This window comes from Centroberyx affinis, unplaced genomic scaffold, assembly GCF_046629955.1.
Source record: "Centroberyx affinis isolate AG114_WGS23_722 - 3 ecotype Tasmania unplaced genomic scaffold, CSIRO-AGI_Caff_v1 ptg006781l_1, whole genome shotgun sequence".
NCBI lineage: Eukaryota > Metazoa > Chordata > Actinopteri > Beryciformes > Berycidae > Centroberyx > Centroberyx affinis.
This window is the reverse complement of record NW_027283440.1, coordinates 107,739-132,172: the sequence shown is the minus strand read 5'-3', so window position 1 is coordinate 132,172 and position 24,434 is coordinate 107,739. Positions and strand designations below refer to the sequence as shown.

The 24,434-nt window shown below is 43.8% G+C and overlaps 2 protein-coding genes across 4 annotated transcripts in view; both read right to left on the bottom strand.

Annotated features, from left to right (window-relative positions):
- Positions 1-111: 111 nt before the first annotated feature.
- On the bottom strand, positions 112-23,766 carry ube2e1 (ubiquitin-conjugating enzyme E2E 1). Of its 3 annotated transcripts, none has more exons than XM_071513118.1 (6): positions 23,747-23,766; positions 12,765-12,929; positions 11,997-12,047; positions 2,394-2,526; positions 1,894-2,041; positions 112-772 (listed from the first exon to the last, which is right to left on the bottom strand). In XM_071513118.1, the coding sequence occupies exons 2-6, from the start codon at positions 12,920-12,922 to the stop codon at positions 675-677; spliced, it is 588 nt and encodes a 195-aa protein (XP_071369219.1). In that variant the 5' UTR covers positions 12,923-12,929; positions 23,747-23,766; the 3' UTR covers positions 112-674. The 3 variants fall into 3 exon arrangements, with proteins under 3 accessions (XP_071369219.1, XP_071369216.1, XP_071369218.1); XM_071513115.1 differs by lacking the exon at positions 23,747-23,766 and adding an exon at positions 14,264-14,317; XM_071513117.1 differs by lacking the exon at positions 23,747-23,766 and adding an exon at positions 13,963-14,079.
- Positions 19,205-24,434, bottom strand: part of LOC139639055 (ubiquitin-conjugating enzyme E2 E2-like) — a 41,667-nt gene continuing 36,437 nt past the window's right edge. Inside the window, exons 5-6 of the mRNA XM_071513114.1 lie at positions 23,747-23,894; positions 19,205-20,076 (exon numbers count right to left, since the gene is read on the bottom strand). Of these exons, the coding sequence (XP_071369215.1) occupies positions 19,979-20,076; positions 23,747-23,894 (246 nt within the window). The 3' untranslated portion in view covers positions 19,205-19,978. The remainder of the gene's footprint in view (positions 20,077-23,746; positions 23,895-24,434) is intronic.

Sequence of the window (24,434 nt, the reverse complement as noted above, 5' to 3'; positions counted from 1 at the left end):
CTTTTGGATATCTGTGTCTTTCCATAATAAGCCATAATAATGAACATTATCCAAAAAAATGGAACCAATACAAATGCATTAGAAATGATCAGTCAAATTAGGATGCTTCAGTTGGTCATGTTTAATTCTTAGGGGAAAAACAGAAAACAGTTTTTCATCAGTACATAACACAAATAAACCACAACCAATATCCATCCATATCTAGACAGGTCTACATGTGTAAAACACCTTTTCAAATACCAGGATTTTGGAGAGGGTGGGGGGGGAAGCGTACACCGACTGGAACTTTTAATACATGTGAAAATTTACACGGACATACTTGACTGGGAATCATGCTGTGACACCGTTTTCATCTAGCAGTTTAAAGTGTGGCATTAATTTCCATCTTCCAAGCACAAGCTAAAATCCAAAGAAAAAACAGGGGGAAAAAACACCAAAATGCGTTATTGCCAAATTTGATTATAGTTGGGCCCAAGATAACTTAAAAAAAAAAAAAAAAAAAAAAAAAGAATACAATAAACAACAAAATTTCAGGAGTTAAGACTTCAATTCCAAGGTAAAAATCCGCTCGTCCTCTACCCGCCCCGGGACCCTCCTCCGCTGGGACCCAAACCCCCCGAATCGACGCCCCCCACGCATCCCCGAGTCGTCCAACCAGCGGCTCCCGTGGTGGATTATGTGGCGTAGCGCTTGGTCCACTGTTTGGCTATCCTGTCGTGTTCGGCTCTGTTTGTTGTGTATTGTGTGGCGATGCTTCCAACCAGGGGGTCGGCTGTAACGGGGGGGGGCAAAACATTATTTCACAGTGATGACGGGAAAGTGAGAAAAGCACAAGACTTGATACATTTGAATCAGAAGGTACATGTCCATATGAACTATCCTGGACTGCGGTTTTCCATTCCATCAGTCCATTTTCTACACAAGTTGATGCATATTTCTGAACACATTTCTGTATGTTGGTTACTTCCAGTTGTAAATCTGTTCCAGGCTTATTATAGTTTTAGATTCTTATGTAGTCAATTTTTATATAAATTTCAGTTTAGTTCAATTTAGTTTGAGTTTTCTGTGTGGCTTTTGTCGTTTTAGTTTCTTTTTTTTAACAAATGTTTGGTTTTGGTTTTACCGAGTTTCAGTTCTAGTTTTAGTGTTTTTGGGGAGGGGTGGTATTTTTTCAAGTTCATAACAGGTATTTTGTACATTTGCAGCCGGTATTGTGCAATACATCCTCAACTACCTGAAGATTGGAACCACTTCAAAATTCTCACCCCAAAATTCATTCTCTTTTTTTTTTAGCCTCCTTAAAAGAGTAGAGCGCTTGCTTTTCCTCAGGCAGGTTGATTGCAAATGCTGCGTCATCTTTAGTCTTTAATCTGGATTTTGGAACTTAATCTGTAGATATAAGACTACACTAGTCTTCAGTACACAGGCAGTTTAAAGCTCAGTAATATTAGCTGCGGTCAGGCCGTTTGTAGATTTAAGAGTAATGAATTGAAGCTTAAAATCCACTGTAAATCCAACTGGAAGCCGGTGTAAGGCGGCTAAAGTGGGAGTTTTATGATCTCTCCTCTTAAATTCGTGTTCAAAGCAGACAAGAAAGAGCTTCAGCAGTTTATACGAGATTAAATAAAGGCATGAATGTGTTTCTCCACAAGAAAAGAATAGAAATGACCAATTTTAGAGATATTTCTCAACTGGTAGAAACTATACTGAACCCTGAATACAGAAAAATATTGGTATTAAAAAATCCACCCAGGTCAAACCGTAATTTCAAGTGTTCAGTATGAAAACATTTGTAAATGCTTCAACTGAAAAACCACTGCAGGAAAATAATGCAGGTCTTAGCAGGATTGTGTGTGTGTGTGTGTGTGTGTGTGTGTGTGATCCAGCTCTCACCAGGGTTGCAGTCGGTCAGCAGGGAGCAGATGGACAGCAGGACCTTGGAGATGGTGAGGGCGGGACTCCAGTTGTCCTTCAGGATGTCCAGGCAGATCACTCCCTGACTGTTGATGTTGCAGTGGTAGATCCTCGTGCGAAACGTCACCTGGACACACACACACACACACACACACACACAAAAGAAAGAAGATGAGTCAGTAATCCATAGCTCCAATGCATTCAAATAAAATGCCGCTTGATGGGTTGGACATATGCCATATCAGGGCAAAGTGATCCTGGACATTAGATGATTGAACTAGAATGAGCTGCATTCATTTAAGTGCTTTCCATAGTGCAGGACCGCCCTCTAGTGGAAAATATGAAAACTTCTCCAGAACAACAAAAGGACTGGTGAAGAGGCCAGTGCTGAATCGTTTAACTTTAAACCTAATGCTAAATCACTGATTCAAACAGGTTTCATAGGATGCTAATAAACATTTTTTTAATTGGAGCATCACCTTGGGTGGTTTGAAGGGGTAGTCTGGTGTGAAGGCGATGTCCAGGAAGAACACTCCCCCCTCGTACACAGAGCCTGGAGGGCCCAGGATGGTCGACCTCCACTCATAGATGTTGTCTCCTTTAGGACCGGCACTGTCGGCACAGAAGAAGAGTTCACTCAGGATTAAGAGCTTTCTGATCATTTTTTTTTGAGGCAATAAAATCAGCGAGTCTCTTTCCCAGCTCTAAAGCCTCCCAACTGTACCACAAAATTTCAATTATACTAGTTTCTGGACTGTGAGGCTATCGCTATAAATAATAATAACTAGAAAGCATCAAGGAAAGTCGTACAAAGACTAAGCAGCTTTTTCTCCCTCCTACAAGACTTCCCCATCACCATTAACAAGACCTGGGTGACTCCTGTCCAGACCGCCAAGGATCCCCACAGCCCAGATGAATTATTTATTTTCAGACCAGCACTGCAGCAAAAACCCAATCCGATCTGTTGAACCAGACGCTTCCTCACTAGGACCTCTGCTCAGCTCCGTGTTCGAGCTTTAATCATCGTCCGTCTGGATTAATGCGCCTCCCTCCAAGCCTGGCCAGACTAACCCTTACCTCTAACCCCGCTCCTTGTTCAAGCTTTAATCATCTTCTGTCCCTCCTACAGTCCGCCTCCCGAAATACCACACACCTACATTTCAGCCGTCTCCAACATAATTCTAGGTCCGAATCCTTCCTGTCACCCTCCTCCTGTACTCTGTCCATTGGCTGCTAGATGCTCGTACCAAATTTACAACCTGGTGCTGGTGTACAAGGCAGCCAAGGGAGCTGTACCCCCCTACCTCCAGACCATGGTCCAGTCCTACACCCCGCTACCTCCAGAACATGGTCCAGTCCTACACCCCGCTACCTCCAGAACATGGTCCAGTCCTACACCCCCCTACATCCAGACTATAGTCCAGTCCTACACCTCCATACCTCCAGACTATAGTCCAGTCCTATACCCCCATACCTCCAGACCATGGTCCAGTCCTATACCCCGCTACCTCCAGACCATGGTCCAGTCCTACACCCCCCTACATCTAGACCATGGTCCAGTCCTATACCCCCCTACCTCCAGACTATAGTCCAGTCCTACACCCCTCTATCTCCAGACCATAGTCCAGTCCTACACCCCCATACCTCCAGACTATAGTCCAGTCCTACACCTCCATACATCTAGACCACGGTCCAGTCCTACACCCCCCTACATCCAGACTATAGTCCAGTCCTACACCTCCATACCTCCAGACTATAGTCCAGTCCTACACCTCCATACCTCCAGACTATAGTCCAGTCCTACACCCCCATACCTCCAGACCATGGTCCATGGTTTTCTCTTTTAAATAATAACTGTATTGTCACATGTACAGTATATAATAAGGGAACTAATGCCCTGACCTTTGACTAGAAGCTGAGGCTTCTTCTACTGTTGTGCTCACAGTAGATCACACAGGATAACAGCATTAGCTAAATGATCAAAATGTAAATGGATATGGTCAATGGCTATGGTAATTGCCATCATTATAATCTCTTACAGTCAGTTACCATTCCCAACCTCTATTCCATGTCACTGTCACTGGTAATTCATTAAACAGTAAGTGTAATCGCCCATGTGAGTCATCATGCCAACAGAGTGGGAAGTGAGAAAAAGAAAAAGATCAACACAGTTAATTTGCTTGTGGAGATAAAGAGGAGAAGTAGCAGGGCTTACTAGCTTCAGAAGAGTCTTGATTTAAGAATAGCAACACAGTAAGACAGCAGTAGTCTGATGTAAATCTTTTTTTTTGGAATGTCAGAGATGTATCCAGATAATTGACTGCTTGATGATAAGCTCCATAATACACTTTTCAATTTGCCATTTCATTTGCTTTTTTAAACTACGAGCTGGGCTGCTAAAGTATGCTTTGTTGGATAAAAACAAAAGATATGCTTGTACTGGAAGATAGCACAAGCAAAGGAATCGGTGTGCAATAAAAGCTGACTACATAGACTTCATTCTTGGAAGCAGTGATAATAAGCGTTTTACCCATTTCTAATGTTTAGAATAAATACACTCCTAAACGATGATAACCACAAAATCAATAATTCAGTGGCAGCAATTCCAAGAATAATCCATTCCATGAATCTGATGTTAGGCACTTAACTATTTACTATGCACACTTCTGCGCTAAGTAACTACATGAGAAGAAAAATGTCGGGCAATAATCTCACTTTCCAAAGCAGGTGCTCCGCTCTCCTCTCTGTCCGTCTAGACAGGGGGAAAGCAGAGGGAGACACTGACACAAAGAGGGCCGAAAGCACAGGAAATTCCACAGTCGGGAATCAAACCCTCCCGTACTCTCCAGGCTTCAGACTGCTGACTGCCGCACCGACCTGGCCCCCCCGCCCCCTGTCGCTTCTACTCAAAGGGAATATACGCTGAGGTTTGGGGGAAGATTGTCCCGTTGTGATGAGAACAGAGACGCCAAAAATCTCCCAAAAACTTGAGAGAGCCACAAAAGGTAACAGGCACACGAAGCCATCCAGATCCAAAAATAGCCGAGCAGACCCCCCCCCTTCTTCCCCCAGTATAGAAAAATACCACATGTCCCCTACAGGAACGCTGTTCATTTGCACCGTGTTACCAGCATTCCTGCAGGGAGCCCGGGCCCTTGCGATGGGCCTGCTAATATGCAGGTTAGCGGTCGCACCGCAAGACCTCAAGCCGGGGGCCCGACGCCACACCAGGAATAGATATTGTATCATTTCCCGCTGAATGAACCGCGGGCCCTGAGGTTTCTATTTGCCTGACAACAAGAGGCGTCTCAGATTCGTGACCGAGCCATAGAGAGCAGCCTGTGTTTCCTCCTCCCCCCGCCCCTGCCCCCCCCCACCCCGGCAGACAAAGGCCACCCAGTACTTTCTGTGTAGCGGTAATATGCCATGCAATCACTGTTGTCATTCACTTCAATATCAGGGGTGGGGGGGGGGCTTCTTCTGCAACCGGACGGAGGAGGAGGAGTGCTGACATTTCGGCGGTTTCGTGTTTTTTTTTTTTTAAAGCCGTTAACCTTTCAAACATCCACACTCCCATCACATCGCATCACCCCCACCACACACACACACACACACACACACACACACACACACACACACACACATCCCCCCCCACCCCCGCTCACACAATCCCATCACCAGCAGCCACAACCTGTTTTAACATGCAGATCTTAAAAAGGAGAAGTTTGGCGATTTTGGACCTGAATATGGAGATAGATTATCCCACAGAGTTCATCACACAGCTCATCGAGATGACTGGCAGGCACTGAGGCGTGAACTTGACCAACTTAAGGGGGGAGGGGGGGGCGGGACTAACAAGGCACTTCCTGCCTCCAGGCAAGAAGTTGAGTATTGTAGCTTTGATATGCAAAAATCATACAAAAAGAAGCACACGAACTACGAAGATAAGGTGAGACTCGCACGCCAGTATTTACGGGTAAAAAGCCAATGACAATCCCGTGCGATAGAACTGCTTCTGCTCTTTCTGTGAATATTTTCTTCATTTTTTTATGGACCTTCATCATTTAAAATCAGTGTATTTTTCTTGATTTTGGCGAGAGATTGTTGATTTTTTTTTGGTCCAGAACAAGAAGAGGGGCCAGAAAGTGAGTTTTGAAAGCCAGAAATCTCAGCAGCTGGACAAGTAACGGTTGCGTCATTGGTATTGATTCTTACTTATTGCACCTTTAAGGGTAAAAAAAGGCTGATGAGACCGAAATGCACCTGCTCTTCTTCTCTTCTCTGCTATTCTTTTCCTTCTTGTTACGGCGTTTTATCGTGAATTAATACGTTTACGTTTTTTTACACTTAAACACTGAATCCCGGTGTGCGAGATCTTAATACACGCGCTGCCGTCGTCCCATACCGGGCTTCATTATCTGCCCGCGCCGGTCACAGCGACGACAGGCAGAAACACAGTGTAATAAGCTGTCTGACCGAGACAACATAATGACTCCACTCCACTCGAGCGGCCGGGAGACTCCGTGGCCCGTCCCACCCCGGCAATTTAATACAATGGCAATCAGCCTGTAAATTTCCTCTCGGTGCTTTATGAGGAGGGCGCTGGATGAATATCAAATGTTATCGTTTGTATTCGACTTCTGGGGGGAGGGGAGGGGGGGGGCAAAAGATCCCAGATCAGTAACTTCGTTTGACGTCGTCCTTTGCCAAATTTCTCACGACTTTACAGGGAATTCAGCGGGAACTGTGGAGGTGAAACATCCATTTCCTAGGACTGCAACTACCAATTATTTTCATTGTCGATTAATATGTTATTTTCTCGATTAATCGATTAGTTGTTTGGTCTATAAAATGTCAGAAAATGGTGGAAAAATGTGGATCGGTGTTTCCCAAAGCCCAAGATGACGTCCTCAAATGTCTTGTTTTGTCCACAACCCAAAGATATTCAGTTTACTGTCATAGAGGAGGAAAGAAACCAGAAAATATTCACATTTAAGAAGCTGGAATCAGAGAATTTTGACTCAAACCGATTAATCGATTATCAGCCAAACCCAACCCCCCCCCCCAAAAAAAAAAAAACTTCTTCAAACTTCTTAAACCCTACATCTATGCAGCAGCTCAGAGGTAGCGGGCGCTGCTTTCGGGGCTTTTCCGACGTGACGACGGTGCACAGGCCAGCCACTTCCTCTCCAGGGAGCGAGGCTTTTTATAGCTATGAAAAAGGCTGTTCAGAAAAAAAAAAAAAACCTCAGCAGTCTCCGACACCCACACGGTAAGCAACGCCGCGAAACATCCAACTCGAGGCACAACACCGGCGTCACATGCAGCTCAGATGCTTCACAGCAGGCCCCGGCAGGCTCTACCTCAACACACACACACACACACACTTAAAAACACTCATTAAGCCGTGGCCAATCATGTGGCTGTGTGATCAGGAGGTTTCAGTGGAGAGTTTTAGTGTCCCATGATGGTCTAAATGCCGTTTCAGCAGCTTTTCCACCCTGAAGAATACAATTCTGGGCGAAACACTGAGATTTTGAGGGATTTTTTTGGGGTGTGAAAATGGTAAAAATGTAATATATTTAATAATCTGACAAAATATTGGCCATCGTCTGCTTCAATCCAGTAACATCTGCCTTTAAAAACCCACATCGGTCCGAACCCTACTTAAAACTAATCACCCTACTGTACATGGCCTCTCAGCTTTCATTTGCTGTCGTGAGGCCCCGACCCTGGGAATGTCAGGAATCCGGGCCCGACGCCGGACACCCGAAGGCAACATCTCGGGAGGAGAGACGGCGAGCGAGCGAGCAACAGGACACATGACAGAGCGAGAGAGAGAGAGAGATAGAGAGAGACAGAGAAAAATAAGTGTTAGCGTCATGAAAGAGAGCTGGCCGAGGGGAAAAAGAATGAAAGAAAGGTGAATGAAAGCAACACAGGACGAGTGGAAAGACGTCTTGTGATTGCCTGCGGTTCACACTTAGGCGGCAACGAGGCTGTAGTGAACTAAAAAGGAGCGCTTGCATGGCGATCCCCGAGTGGAGCGTAATTAGATTTTGATAAATGACAGATGAAAGACTCTCCCGTATAGCTCTCGTAAGACAAGAGAGCCTGCTTTGAGAGAGGCACTGATGATAATGAAAACTAAAAAAAAAATCCTATGTTCATCAGTCAGTGTCCATTTTGGGATGGAGGAGGCCCGAAAGCAACCTCCAGGGAACCGAGACGACGGCGACCGACCGACCGACAGACTCGCGGACTCGTAATCCGTTAAACAACATCTAGGAGGCATAGCCGGCCTGGCTCCATTCATATCCGAATGAGACGGGTTTGTGCTCAGTGAAACGCAAAACCCTAAATACCCTAAAAAAAAATCCCTTTTTCTCCATGTGGCCTTGGGTGTTTTCCACCAAGTGACACGGGGGGGAAAGATAAGAGACAGTCTCGCACGCTGGCTGTGAGATACACACAGATAGGTTCGGGGCGTGTTCGTCACAGACTGTGGAAAAAAACAGAGATCTGGACGGACAGCTATTTCTTCATGTGTTCTTAACTGGTGTCAGGGTTTTGCCTGGGTCCAGACCTTTGAATCCGCCCACTCCACCAGAGTTGACCGATTCTGGTCTGGCATCGTGACATGAAACAGCGGGGGGGGGGGGGGGGGGGGGGGGGGGACTAACAATTAGACAATCAGAGCCACGGGCAGGACTAACGCTGTTGTCAAGCTGTGCACCGGAACCAAGGAGGAGTAATAACAACAATGGAGACCGGTATAGACAAGATAGACCCTGCTATCGAGGCTGTTCTAAATCCATTAAAAGTACCAATTACTTTGAAATCCGAAATACTTTTGTTTCTACTTGGCTCTGTGTTGTCAAAGATGCTCTATACTTTCTGAACCGTCTCTGCTGTTGTCATGGCTACGCATCAGTGTCGACTTAAAATGACGTTAGCTTCAGGCGGATACGTCGGTCTCTAGTGATTGGTTAGGGAAAATCGAATCCCCCTCCCCCGCGGAAATCGGTTAGAGTGGAGGCAATGTCAGACTGAAGATGGAAATGGAGTGGAACCAGTTGACAGGCAAAGACAAGTGTATAGTTTCAACCAAAAATAAAAGTAATCAAAGCTGAGATACTATGGGCATTAAAAATGATGAATTTGCACTCGTTCAAGTTCCCGGACAGCCAGATTGCGGTTAGATTTGTCTGTAGTGAGAGAAAGTGTCCTGTGAGCTGGGGAATCAGTAGTCAACACTGGCATTCCTACCCCAATGCACTATTTCTCTGTCTCTCTCTGTCTTTCATTCTCTCTTTTTCTCATGCCCTCTCTCTCTGATAGAAAATGTGATGGCATTTTTGATTTACCTTTTGAGACACCATATGTTTGAAATGCAGACCTTACAGTGTTAGAGTACAAAATTGTCAGCGGTACCGCAGAGAAGTCATTTCTTTTGGTCATGGGAATTAAGTTAAAGGTTGTGGAGAAGTCATGGGAAAAGTCATTGAAAATCATTGGTGAAAAAAGTGTATGGACCCTGTGGTGTGAACACCGGAGGAGAAGAGAGCAGACAGGTCCATCGTGCTTAGCTAGAGTTACAGGTAGCAGACTTGGATTTGTTCCTTTCTTTCCATCATAAAATACTGTTCAGGGTTTTTTTTTTTATAGCCAATTCCAACCAAGTCTTTGTGCATTTCATGAAATGACAGTAGTCACAGAAGGAAATCTATCTCAAAAGTGACCAATCCAGCCAAAAATCCACATTTTCACTTTTACTTTCCAAGCAAAATGTCGGGAAAAAAAAGCTACGTTTACAAATCTTTTTCTCACCGAGGCTTCAGAGCTTCTAGCCTGCCTTAATGTGAGAAGTTTACCAATGACACTGTGGGACGGCAACTGAGCACAATTTCCTTTAACAAGCGACAACCAAGTCCAAAAGTTGAGATTTGTGACTCACTCACACACACACACACACACACACACACCGAGGAGTGTTGAATGAAACGGCTGCTGGCAAAGCCTTAAGCTCTCCTGCGGCCGGGGGTTCAGCGTCTAAATGCTTGTTTTGGGACTTGGCTGCGTGTCTTGTGGTTTAGGGCTCTCCGCCGTGCAATCAGCTCGCCTTCAAGGTCTAGACAACATCATGACCCGCTGTTCCCACTCCCTCCCCACGCCCTCGTCAAGAGACACACGCTGCACCGGCCGCTGTTTACTGCCAACAATCACCGACGAGCCTGTTGTTACTTTAAGATATGGACTGTTGGAAAATGATTAGAGCGGGACGCCGAGTCTCCCTCAGCCTTTTTTTTTTTACTCCCTTCCTCAGAACGACTCGCTCTCCTCTCCTGTATCGTTTTTAGTGTGGCAAGTGTGTGTAACAAACACTGTGACAGGAATATGAATACCACAAAATATACACTTAAAAAGGACCACACTGACTTTATGGGGGTTTGGCCCATATGTAACGAGTGAGTCATCTCTGTGTCTCCAGTAGATGCTAACGCTTTAGCATACAGTAAGTAATTATATGTAAATGTGACTAACGTTATTCTAAAAGTGAGAAAATGAGAAGCAGCTCACACGTGTCTAAACCTGCCAGGCTTCTTTATGGGATTGATAAAGTAGACATAAAAATTAGACTAAAATAATGTACTTTCAATGGCAGGAGATCTCTCTTCCCGCGAGACATAGCCTAGCTTGTTTTGTTTACACAGGACGTGAGCTAAGTTAGCCAGAGAGCTAACATTTTTTGCGCTGTTAATTTGTAAAGAACTTCACTAATGATGAAGTTTGAGATTTTGTTTTCAGAAGTTATTAATCTACAGGCAATAGAATGAAAACCAATACCAACTTTAGTTTACTAAAAGGTTTATCTTCATACTTTGGATAATGCTAATCGCCTACGATTACTTAAAGGTCCCATATGGTGGAAAACAGGATTCCCCTTGCCTCTTTGATTATAAAGGAGTTGGATGGTCTATCTAAACATGGTGAAAGTATCAAAACGCACGGTCGCCAACTAAATCCACACAATCCATATTAGAAAAGCGAGCCTCTAAATGAGCCGTTTGGACTTCCGTAACTTTGTGGTGTCACAAAGGTTCGCTCATTATCATTTTTGTAAGAAATAATAGACTAACAAAGTGTTTTTTTCAAAGCGGTTTTTCAAAGCGGTCACTGTCTATTTACCGGAGTGTTTTCCCTACCTGTAGCTGCCTGTTCTGCCGTGTCTGTGGTGTCTCACGTTTCACACTTAGCCAATCAGAACAGAGGGGCCGTTAATATTAATGAGCCTTAAAGACACAGTGACAGAAACAGCCTGTTCTTGGTAAGGCTCAGAGAGATGCTGGAAAATTAACGTGTAAAATGGATTGAGAGTGTTTTTTGGTACATGGCACCACACACACAGCTTTGAATGGACCTCAAGACATAAAACACTGTAGAATATGGGACCTTTCACATACTGTTAGCATGCGCACCGGACAGAGCTATTTACTGGAGAGATGATTTTGGTGCCAATCCTCAGGCCAGATATTGGGTAAGGAGACCAATGGGACAAACACCCAGAAAGTCAATGTAGTCCTTTAAATGTGTTAAAATTCCATTTAAATCTGAGAGAGGGAAGTTTAACCAAGATATAAGCCTAATTAGGGTTTTCTTTAAATAAGTGATTAACTGTAAACCCTGTACTCCATCCATCATGTACTGAGAAAAAGTCTACAGCCTGAAACATTCACTCCATACAGCTACAACCATATGCAGTTCTGCTTCCCAGCATCTTATTACCTTGTTGTTTATTTGTCCTTTTATTAGCTAGACATGCAAAGCATCCACGCACTCCATTTCTATTTCTATATACACAGGCAGAGATGGCATATCAACTTAATCATAGATATTCAAGACCCTTGCCTGGACGTGACTAAAGGACTAGGTGCATTATTTCTCACAATTGTTGGAAAAATGCTTTCGTACAGCAAAACGACTGAACCTGCAAACAAAACACTCCTCAATGACCTGGAGGCTTCTCATGACACATTGAAAAAAACTCTCCATTAAAGGACGAGGCACTGCCATTCACTCACCTGCAGTTTGGCGGCGGGTCCAATGTAATGTCAGCCAATTCCTTCTGAATTCTGCAAAAGCAAATAAAAGCCACATGTAAAGATCTAAGCTCCTATCAAATATCATAATTCTAACCTCATGGCACAGAAACGACACAGATGAGGCCGGATGTAAAGGACAAATTCCTAAGTCAAAATCCTTCTTGTGTCGAACTGAAACCTCCAAGATTAAAAAAAAGGCTAAAACCTTAAAAAGGGGCTTTCAGAATTACTTTTTCCATCTTCTCCAATTCATTCTCTATGTACCTGGACATCAGATTGACTTGCCAGGATTAGAAAGAGGCTGAACTAACATCAGGCATGGGATGAACATATTCCCAAGCCAAAATGTAGTGGCAATCCCCTTTTAACCACTCATTATACCAAGTGATGTGGGAAATAAAAAGATGGGTAAACTATAACCTCCAGTTGGTCATCATCATAAGGCAACCAACCACTAATATCAACAAAAAAAACAAGTAGATTTTCAGAAAAGGATGCATTATTTCCCCTTAAAAGACCCTATCTCCATATAACCAGCACCAATCTGATGCTACTTACTATGGAGTACACTATGAATTTAGGTCATAGAGATTTATGTTAGTCTGAGAAGTCGGCTAATGTTTATTCTGCAGTTAAAAGGGTGGGTTTACCCTCCACTACATCCTTTATGCAGACACTTAAAACACTTCTTCATTAATCTCTCAAATGTTACCTACACATGGGCCTGCCAGAACGTTGGGAACTGACCTTTTTGCGCTGGTAGAGAGGAGTTTGGAGGTCTTGCTCATGCTGGCTTTGCTTTCTCGCTTCTTGGGGGTGTTTATCTCGTGCTGCTGATGATGATGATGAATTGAGGATGAAGAGGAAGAAGAGCTGGTGCTGGCACGGGAATCCTCATCCGACATACCGAGCCTAGAGGGAAGAAGGGTTAGGAACTTCACATTTTAAAAACGCACCTAAGTCAAAGCCCCCTTCAGAGAAACGCTGCAACTCAGCCCCGATACGTCCCCTTCGTTGTATGGAGAGAACGTCACGTTAAAGTCCGTTCAAAATCTGGTAGTTTACTGCTGCCTTGCTTATCCACAAACGACTATAGTTGGTACAACAAGACTTAAGACCTTTAATAAATCGTTAGGTTGCACTCTTCAATTCGGCATACATCCCATACACCACGCAGCACGTATTTCAATGAAATTTCAACTTTTAGAGCTGGTTCGCCTGTTATTCCCACAATCTTCTCCCACCAACATACACCGTGGTGGGCGGTAGCGAGCGGTGTGAACCAATTCTAAAAGTTGAGATTTTACTGAAATTAAGTGCTGCTTTGCGGATCATTTATATGCCGCATCTACTAGAAGACCCTATCGATTCAACAAATGTGTTGAGTCATAGTCTAGCCAGTGTGTGCCTTTGCCGATAAGCAATGCAACATTAACTTGCCAGATTTTTTAATGGAGTTTGGCATTTCACGGAGCGTGTCGGGGCTCGGCTGCAAGTATGAATCCCACGGCGCAGTCGGAGTCCATAAACACCGCCGTTGTTTTAACTGCCAGGCCTGGACCAGACGCTGACCCGGACAACTGGCTCTATCGGTTTAACTGGCCGCTGTGTGAATATTATTGAATAACTTATCGTGCTAATCGCCGGAGCATTTTCCTCTTTCATAACACTGCTTACTGACCCCAGCTAATGTTTGCACTCGGGCGTTATTTTTAGCCTTGTCGGGCTGCGACAAAGGAGAACATTTGGTGAAATAGTTGGGCTAAAGGCCTAGTTATGCCTACTGTAAAGCAATGCACGGCCAAAGACGAGATGTTTCCCCCTGATTGACTCGAATAGGTCGAAATGTAAAAGCAGGAATACATCGACGGGGCGATGTCGCAGTCGACAGGGATCCCCAACACTTCACCTCAACAATTTCCAGGCAAATGAAACTTTCGCTTACAGAAGTCGGCAAGGTGCTATTCCGCACTGTCAAGGAATGTCGCGCGTGCCGAGCCCAAACTACAAGATGCAGAACGAACACAACATGCCATTCACTTCAATTTTCTTCCTCGCATTTTTAGATATCCGTCGACATGCAGCTGATCTCAGTGCAGCCAGTCACAGGATGGACCGACTCCTAAATTCCCCCCCACCGACGGCAACAGAGACACATTTATAGTCCGAACATCCCCCAAAACACACAAATGACATTAACTGTTGCAATATGATGCGATACAATATAAATATTTAGTATCTGATACCTTTCTTTGTGTGTGTGTATGTGTGTGTGCCTCCGTCGCCTGGACGCACCAGTGTCAAGCCAGCCAGAGAGAAGAGAGACCGCACGTCCGGTCAACACTTTAAAAATAAAAAACCTTATTGATGAGCGTCGGCTGCAACGTTTTGGAGTGACACATCAAGGTTATAAAGTGTACGAAAATAAATAATATGTTTAAAGAGAGATGGAGGAATTACTACGGAATGAAAACGATTCAATATTTCCCCCCCCCCAAAATGTTCTGTACATCATAGTAGGGACTGATATATTGGTTTGTCAATACTGGCCTTTTATTAAAAAAAATCGATCATCAGCCGATCAGTGCCGCCCTACTATGATATGATATGATACAGTTTGATTGATTAAATATTTATTGTATGATTGAATAGGCTACTACACTAGTTGTCTACGGGAATCCCTTAACCTGAGTCTAATGCAACACTTTGATCAGAAGTGTGCATGAATATTATTATTAGCTTATTATTATTATTAATATTATTAATATTAATATTATTATTATTATTATCTGGGTTACAGTGGAGTGTTTTATTGTCCCATGGTCTAAATGTTGTTTGAGATGTTTTTCCACCCTACAAAGAACTCTGAGTCTTAGTGAATTTTTATTGTTTTTTTGGAGTGACAATGGTGAAATTTAAAGATAGCCTGTAGAAATCAGCACAAAATATCGGCTGTCGGCAGCTTCAGTCTAAAAATACAGGCATTGGCCTTCAAAACCCCTTATCAGTCAAACCCTACCTACGCCCTAACGAATTTTCTCCATTTCAAACTTGACAAATTTCACGCCTTTATTTTGAAGGCTGAATCGTCTAGCTTCCGGTCTTATCGTGGCAAACTCCGGCGACTTTACGCTGCCGCTGGACGCGTGCCTCTTCTCGCCGGAAGTGTTCGTCCAGCAGCAGACAGACAGACAGAGGCTCCGTCCTGATATTTTAATTCAGATTTATCGTGTTTGATATTTCAGTTGCTGCGCCCAGTAATGTTCTACAGATTCGAAACAAATTCAGTAAAAAAAAAAAAATAAAACAATAAAAGGGCCAAATGGAGTCCACTGGACACACAAGTCAAGCTGTTGTTGGGGCTCATTATGCCAAAATCAAGTAATTCGTTACTCATTACTCGTTACCCGTTTCAAAAGTGACGCTAATACATTACTATTTTACTTAACTCATTATTTACGTATTACTTTACACACTTAGCCTATAACTTTGCCCCCCCTAGGAGCAGTCATAATGTTACTTTTCAGTTTGAAACCGTCGAAAATTGATGGTGAATGTGAATGAGTAATAGCTAAAGTGAAGTCCAAACTTTTTGTCATGTTTTTGACCAATAAATGCAAAGTAATTAGAATACTTCTACCAGGAAAAAGAACATTCTTCTGCCATTTATCATTAAGCTAGTTTAGTGTGGGCTAAGCTAATAATTATGAGGAAAAAGAGGTCGGGCTAACGTTAGTTTTTGGCTAATTCAGTTTCTGCCTGATATTTAGAGGAGGTGACAACAAAATAATGTATTCCTTACACTACGTGTTGCTAGGGGAAGTATGCCATTACTGTGAGGCATTACTGAGTTACTACCCAACACTACAAGAGAACTTTGAGATGACATGATAAGCCATTATCCTGTTTGATGAAGTGGCCTGACATTTAAAATGTTTTAGGTTAATCAACATTAAACCTTTAGATAGACTGCCACTAAAAAAAAAAACTACACTGGTATTTCATAAAGTGGCAATTTCCTTTAATTTCCATAGACCATCTACTGTCAAGAGTGCTTCAGAGTAACCTACAGGTTCTCTAGAGACAGACTGACAGCAAAAATGAGGAACAGTTTAATTTCACTGGAATTGAATCCCCTAGAAATGTTCCCTATTTGAGAATGACTATTAATCATAGGTTTCACTGTCATCACTATTATCTCCCTACACAGTGTAGACAGTTGTACATTTCAATACTAAAATCAACAATATCTTCCTGGGACTAAATCTGATCTCATGGTGGTCTGTGGTCTAATGCGTATCTATGAAAACATTCAAGAACCCCCCACTTTATGAGTCACCAGCCACATGTTATTTTGGGATCATGTGTTGTTGGATATAATTACCTGTTTGACATCGACCGTATGACTATCCCGCCTGCAAACAAGTAGCGTAGCGTCTGGCCTCTCACACACCACAGATTCGTCTTGTAAGGAATACCACCAAAGAAGGCCAAAATGATGCAGAGCGGGCCCCTTGGTTATTCACACACACACACACACACACACACACCACACCCTGGCCTTTTGCACAGGCAGGCCTATTGATCACTGACCTCTCCCTGCAAATGTTACTGTATGTTGTGATCATCCATTCTCCTTTTCTTTGTCAGACTGCTCCCAACGATCATGCTTCTTCCACAGCAGAGGAGGAGGAAGAGGAGGTGGAGGAGGAGGAGGACCCCCCCCGCCTTTACCTCCCGCAGCTTGTCAACCATAATTAACTCTGCCACTGTTGCTCCACTTTGCTGGTTCTGTAACACAGAAAGCGCGCTCTCCCGCTCAGAACAAGGCAAAACAGAGCAGGCTGTGAAGAGGATCATCAGCAAATCCAGTTCTGTTCAGTGGGACTTTCCGCTTTGAAGGCGCACGCAATGTGGTGATGATAGACATTTCATCATTTTTATAACAAAAAATGTCAGTGTTTCCCCACAGAATTGTATTCTTGGGTGGAAAAGCCTCTGAAACAGCATTTAGACCAGCATGGGACACTAAAACTCTCCATTGAAACCCAGACTGATGAACTTCTTTTAGATAGGTTAGCAGCTGTGTAAAGGAAAATCCACCCTAAAACACTTCAACACTGTTAAAAAAAACAGCTATTGGGTGATCTACCTTGTATTCCTGGGTCCATTTTGCTGTTTGGTGCTGTATTTTTATTCTTTGGATAGCTGGATAGCAAACAGATGATGCAGGAAACACAGGAAATCACTAACTGAAGTAGAAGTAGACAAGGCAGGTTGAGGGAAAGTGGGGACACCAAAAAGTTAACTGCACTGAACATCACAGACTCATTTAGACACAGACTAAACTAATATATGGCTCTGTCCCTGGTCCACTGACAGCTAGAAGCTGAAACTCCATCTTCCCTTTTCGCTCTGGTTGTGCAAACCCCCCCGCTTCAGGCTTTCATGTCCTGCGTTTAAGGGTCCAGGTGCTGTTCTTTAAGATTCAGGATCCTTTCATGAAAACCTGCAACACATTAAGGCCCGAGTGTCTGTCCAGACGGGACGCATTGACATAATGTCTGTGTTGCTTTGCAGGGGGTCGATTTTGTGGTTTTTGGAATGTAGGACACAGTATTTTATCTTACTGGCGGGAGCTGTGGAGTAAGGGAACGGCATTTGAGCCATAACAGTCAGGGTAACAGCTCAGTTGAAGTGGTGCTCATAAGGCATCATAAGTGCATTATAAACACAATGTGAATGCAGGATAATTATTAGATCCAGAGCAGGATATAATAAACACACCGAGCAGGAATAGGGGGGTTGAATACTTTGAGATATTCAATTGAATGTAATTTTCGGAGTTTATCTCTGCTCCTAATGGGATTATAATCTGTTTGTTATTCTTCACACTGCACTTGAAGTGAAGTGTTGCCCAAATAAATGTGATTTCAAAGCCATCTGTGTTCACTGTGTTTCTCTCCGCTAAAGCTTTTCTTCCGCTGCATCAACAGGGACAACAGAGAGCGGAGGACTACACTGTGGACAGAGGAGCTTTTAAACACAGGGGGGGGGGGGGAAATGGAGAACACTTCACTTCCAAGTGCATGGCGATGAATTACCAGCAGATTATAATCCCATTAGAAGCAGAGATAAACTCTTCTTACAGTATAATCATCAGACAAACATCAGAAAATGATATTCAGTGTAGAATCGTGGCATTAGCAGGGTTGCGACACAGTTTCAATTTCAAATATGATTTACTCAGATAGTCATCTCGCCCCTACTATCTATGCCATGTCACTCTAGAGATGATTATTCTTCTTCGACAAATGAGATGGAGGTCTGAAACCACAGAAAATGTGTCGTTTTCTGTGGGACAGAACAATATTTTCCCCAACTCTTTTTGTGCAATTTCCAAACTGATCAAATTCTTTTTACATTTTACATTTATATGGATATATTCCTTTTAAGACCTATGCAGTTGCCCCATAAAGTATTCAACCCCCTAATTTCTTGCGTTTCGTCACGTTTATTATATCAGTGGTTCTCAATGTGGGGTCCGGGGACCACCAGGGGTCCTTGAGGGGGTTCCAGGGGGGTCCCCAGCAAATTGACGAGTCGTTAAACTTCACCATTATTTCTTTTACAAGAAGTTAACACAATTAGAGAATGTAGAAGAATGACTGTTTTGATCATAGGTTCACTGTTATCTCTCTACCTACAATCATGGAATTCCGGACAAAATCACATCTAGCAATAAAAATATTCTCAGATTTGAGTCTGAGAGGCAAAATCTCATCAAATAGGGGTCCGTGGTTTTAATGTGGGCTAAATTAGGGGTCCTTGATATGAAAAAGGTTGAGAATCACTGTATTATATGATGCTCTGATTCAAATCATTATCTCACAATGTGCATATAATGCAGTTATGAAGTTACACACCGAGACCAAAGGAGCTCAGACGCCAGCGACCTTTCACCTTCTAATCATTCTGCTATCCGTGGTAAACCGACTACTCATTTCCAACAGGATGTGGTGATCTGATGAGCCGTCGGTCCAGAGATGAGACGTCATGTGCACATTTATCACACACACACACACACACACACACACACACACACACACACACGCGCGCGCTCCAGGCAACAGATTAAGACAACCCCCGTCACATTACAGCCAGTGTTTAATTGAGTATTCGATGAGTATGTATTCTCACAAGGCAAAATGTACAGCAAACTAGCGCTATCGTCATAAACGTGGTGATCGGCAGGCCCAGGTCTCGTCCTTTTTTTTTTTTTTTTTTTTCTTTTAATTTTCTTTACGGTCACTCCTCCACGCCCCAAAAAAAAACGTCCCGGGACAGAAATAATACCTAAACGTCCGCTGCATGAACACGTATCCTGATATGCCATGCACTAATATTGAAGATAAGCTGTAAAACAATAAAAAAAAAAAAAAAAAAAAAAAAAAAAAAAACACAAAGAAAAATGCACTCGCTCGGTATGACGAACGCATTTTTTTTTTTTTTTCTTTCCATGAAACCATCACATGAAATGGGAATAGCACGCGCGCACTTTTTTTTTTTTTTTAGGTAACGATGACGATGTTATAAACAATGCAGTAACAATAAGAACGACAACATCGACGACGAGGACGAGAACAGTATTAAAGCTTTTCATGACCATATCAACATTCAGTGTATTGGAAAATACAATCCCAATAGACTCTTTGTATAAAAAAGAAGCTTTTCAAGTCAGCATGGAACAAATAACAGTTCATTTCTCCGAGAGAGAGAGAGAGAGAGAGAGGGAGAGAGAGAGGGGAGGTGGATGAAAGGGGGGTTTGGGAGGGGTTCAAGGTCTGGGTGTGCTTCCATAGATTTTGGAGGAGGGTGTGTGTGTGTATGTGTGTGTGTGTTGGGGGGGAGTAGGGGGAGAGGTGGTGGGGGGGGGGGGGTCCTGTAGGAGTTGCGGTTGTCTATGTGGCGTAGCGCTTGGTCCACTGTTTGGCTATCCTGTCGTGTTCGGCTCTGTTGGTCAGGTACTGTGTGGCGATGCTTCCAACCAGCGGGTCGGCTGTGAAAGGAGAAGAAGAAGGAACCCAGTGAGACTCCAGGCTGTCAGTAGCAGCTCATCGTGTCAGTAAAGTCAACTCTTGCAACTTGAGCTGGAAAATACCCTGTCTAAAAGTTAGGGAGTTAAAGATAAAATACCTCAAATGAGTCAGCTTTGCTCGAGTCCCGAGTCAGTCTCAAGTCTTGAGGCACAAGTCTCAAGTCAAGTCCCGAGTCTACATGTAGATTACAAAGTCAAGTCCAAGTCAAGTCCATGTCATTAATGTCAAGTCTCAAGTCTAAATGTAGAACAGTCAAGTCAGAACAAATCAAGTGCGGTCCAGTATCAATTTAATATCTTAAAGAAAACTAAATATCTAGGACTTTTCAATGCAATATGGTTTTAATAGGATACAAACTTGGTAAGAGCATCATGAGTTTGATTTCTAGAATCAGTTTCAACTTCAATAAATTCAATCATTCCATACAAATTCAGAAAACAGAATTTAAATTCAGTCGTCTGCTGGAACAAATCTCATCACTTTCAATCTGAGTCATTTACACAAACACAAGATCTCAAGTCAAGACTTTAGAAACCTTTTCAAGTCATCAGAGTACAAGTAAAGTCTCAAGGCTTGTCTTCATGCATCAAGTCTCAAGCAATTAAAATTGGAAATGGAGCTGACGTCTTTTGCATATCCAACAGAAATTGAAAAAAAACCAAAACCAAAAAAAAAAAACCTCTAACATTATTTCTTTACCACCTTGCCTGACACATTTCCTGCGGGAAACCCCTGTATCGGCCTTCAAAAACCCCATATCAGTCTAACCCTAATTTATATAGTACTTATTAAGATATACACCGTGTTTACACAAACGGCTGTGCTGCTGTTTGATACCCAGTGACTTCACCCGATGTATCAAAGCCCTAAAAAAAAAAAAAAAAAAACTCCGGGCCGACCCACCTCGGCTCATCAGCATGCATGGGAATTTTATTGCGACCGCTGAAAACCGCAGAACAACCATAAGTCAAACAAATGGAGCTCTATCATTCCTGTGGCTTTTTGAAGTGTGTGTGTGTGTGTGTGTGTGGGGGGGGGGGGGGTTGTACCGCGGACACTTTTATCGACGGCACGGTAAAAAACGCGGGAGCCGCCCGTAAATCAGCGGCGAGCACGGTCTTTTGAATCTGATGATATTTTGTGTCGATATTCTGGTGCGCTGCTTTAATGAATCCCCACACCATGTTCATTATACCTGGGAGTAGCAGCATGCAACTTATAAGCTACTGAATGACATCCATTATTACACAGCTTTGGTGAATACTCAATTCCGATTGGCCAATGAAGGCATTCTGGGGTCTGATGTTCCTGAATAGCAGACAGCTGTTTCATATCTAATCTTATCACGCCACAGCCAAGAAGTCTGGTCGATTTTATTGATTTCTAATCAAATTAACCGGGGATAACTTGAGTTCTGTTGGACTCGTTTTTTGGCGGAAGCTAATCAGATCGTTCACATCTGGGTCTTCAATCTCTCTGCCACAGATTATTTTGCAATAATGGCTGGCTTACTGTATATCCCTACACCGAGACCCATACTTTTAGATTGAAACTACTGCTAAATTTGACCATTTTCATGCCAAAAACATGTAATGTATTCAGTGTTTCCCCGGGAACTGTGTTCTTGTCGGGGTGGAAAAGCCTCCGAAACAGCATTTAGACCAGTGGTTCTCAACGTGGGGTCCGGGGACCACCAGTGGTCTTTGAGGGGGTTCTAGGGGGTCCCCAGCAAATTGATAAATTGTTGAACTTCACAATTATTTCATCTACAAGAAGTGAACACAATTAGAGAATGTAGAAGAATGGCTATTTTGGTCATAGTTTCACTGTTCTCTCTCTACCTACAATACAGATAGTCATGGAATTCTGGACAAAATCATATCTAACAATAACAATATTCTCATATTTGCGTCTGAGAGACAAAATCTCATCAAATGGGGGGTCTGTGGCCCTAATGTGGACTAACTTAGGGGTCCTTGATATGAAAAAGGTTGAGAATCACTGATTTAGACCATCTTGGGACACTAAAACTCTCCATTGAAAGCCAGACTAATAAAATTCTTCTAGGTCTAGCAGCTCCTTAAGGCAGGGCGAGGCAGGTTTCACTGCAGCTTTTACCGACTGACCCCCTGAGGCTGTTCAGTAAGAAAAAAAAAGGGAAGACGCTTCATTACATCAGAGGTGGAGGAAACTGACTAAATAAATGTAATTTTCTGAATATCGGCCCGATGTATCCTCTAACCCTAAACAGCAGTAGCGGAAACGGCAGAGGAAGAATCCCTCTGTCTTGGTCGGAGGAGTGATGATGCCTGTGTTAATTAACTGTCATTCCATCCTTTTTTTTTTAACGAGCTGTACGCCAATGATCTCCTCCTGTGTGAAGACCACCTTCTACCTTCAGAGGGAGGAGGTGGCGAGGGAAGGAGGGATATTTTTAGAAGATTTTTTTTTTTTTTTTAGATCCGGTAGGCCCACGTTCGGCACTCGAGGCTGGGGGGGGGGGGGGTTTGAAAACTTTCACAGCGGCGGAAAAAAACCGGACAGATTTTGATGAGGCAAGAGAGAGAAACCGGAGCTAGAGATAGAAGTGGGCGGGTGAACGGGGGGGGGTGGGGGGTGAGAGGGGAGGTCGATCGAGTCCCCCCCTTTTTTTTTTTTTGTATCGCACTTTTAAAAAAAAGGAATCGGCTCGTTTCATCTCGCCGACATCTGAAAATGTTACTCCGGCTGCGCGGGAGGACAGAGGAGGAGAGGAAAAGCTATTCTCATTTTTTTTTTTCGCCCACGGAGAGAGAGCGAGAGAGAGAGAGAGAGAGAGAGAGGGAGAGGGAGAGAATCTCTGCTGCTACGTTTTTATCAAAGACCAATCCCCCGCCGAGAGGACACAAGCTATCATCAGAGGTCTTCACAATCAGCGCCATCGCCTTTTTTTTTTTTTCCTCCCTACACCCCCCCCTCACCGTCTCATTCCCCCGCTATTCACATCTGAAATCACCTGTCATTCTTTTGCCCTTTTAAGTCCCATTTTTTAATCTCTTTATCTCTTTTCCATCTACCTCTCTCCCCCTCCCATCCCCTTCCCTCACCTGTCCCTCCCTCTCTCTCTCTCTGAACCTCGTCGTCTCTGACATCGGACAGGTTTTTGAAAATGTTAACAGCCGCTTTTACCACCTCTGGGTGCTCGGTTGAATACTTTATACCGGCAGACGTTTAACGGAGGACCGGTCCGACCGGGGGAAACGACCGGTTTAACCGGTTTATAAAAGGCGAGGCTGAATCCTCCCGTTCTGCCGGTTGCATCCGTGAACGGTGTCAGCTGTTTACGGGACTTGCGTTTAGCCGAGTCGGCCCCGGCTAAATATTGATCCAACTGCAATGAAGGGAGCGGGAAAGCCCAGGCTTGCAGTTTATGAGGCAACGTTGTAATGGGATGAATGCAAACAGTAAAAAAAAAAAAAAAAAAAAAAAAATGTTGTAATGTGTTTTTTTTCTCTGCTTTACATTCATAGAATTCCACACTTTTTTACGGCGGAATGTCAGTCACCCCTGTCACAGCAAAATGGGGGGCGAGATGACGTGTGTGTGTGTGTGTGTGTGTGTGTGTGTGTGCGCGCGTGCTCCGGCTCTCACCAGGGTTGCAGTCGGTCAGCAGGGAGCAGATGGACAGCAGGACCTTGGAGATGGTGAGGGCGGGACTCCAGTTGTCCTTCAGGATGTCCAGGCAGATCACTCCCTGACTGTTGATGTTGCAGTGGTAGATCCTCGTGCGAAACGTCACCTGGAGGGAGAGGGGAAAGGTGAGGGCCGAGGACCGAAAAAAGGGTTGATACTGATGGTCTAAATGCGGTTTCAGAGGCTTTGCAACCCTGATAAGAATACAATTCTAGGGAGAAACTATTGAAAATATTGGTATCTGCCTTCAAAAACCCTTTAGTACTTACAATGCTTTTCCAGAGGTTAATACACTGGAATTGTAAAGTGTTAATGACTAAGCTAAGGAAAGGTCCAGCATCAGCACAAGAAACACATCATCATTAGGGAGTGACCTTTGACCTCTGGGCTTTCCTCAATACCGGGGGGCTCTGACCAGAATTGACAGTCCAGGCATTCTCTCTCTCTCTCCTCCCTCCTTTTTACCCTCTCATTAACTCTCCCGCCCTCCCCTCGCATCTCTTATGAGAAACAAACAACCCTCCCTCCCTCTCTCCCTCCCAGCATTCCACACTAGTATTATTGAGACGCGGGGTGACTCGCGATAGACGGACAGAGCGATAACCAGGACACTTTCTGTCGTCCCTCCCGTGTGTTCGCACACCTC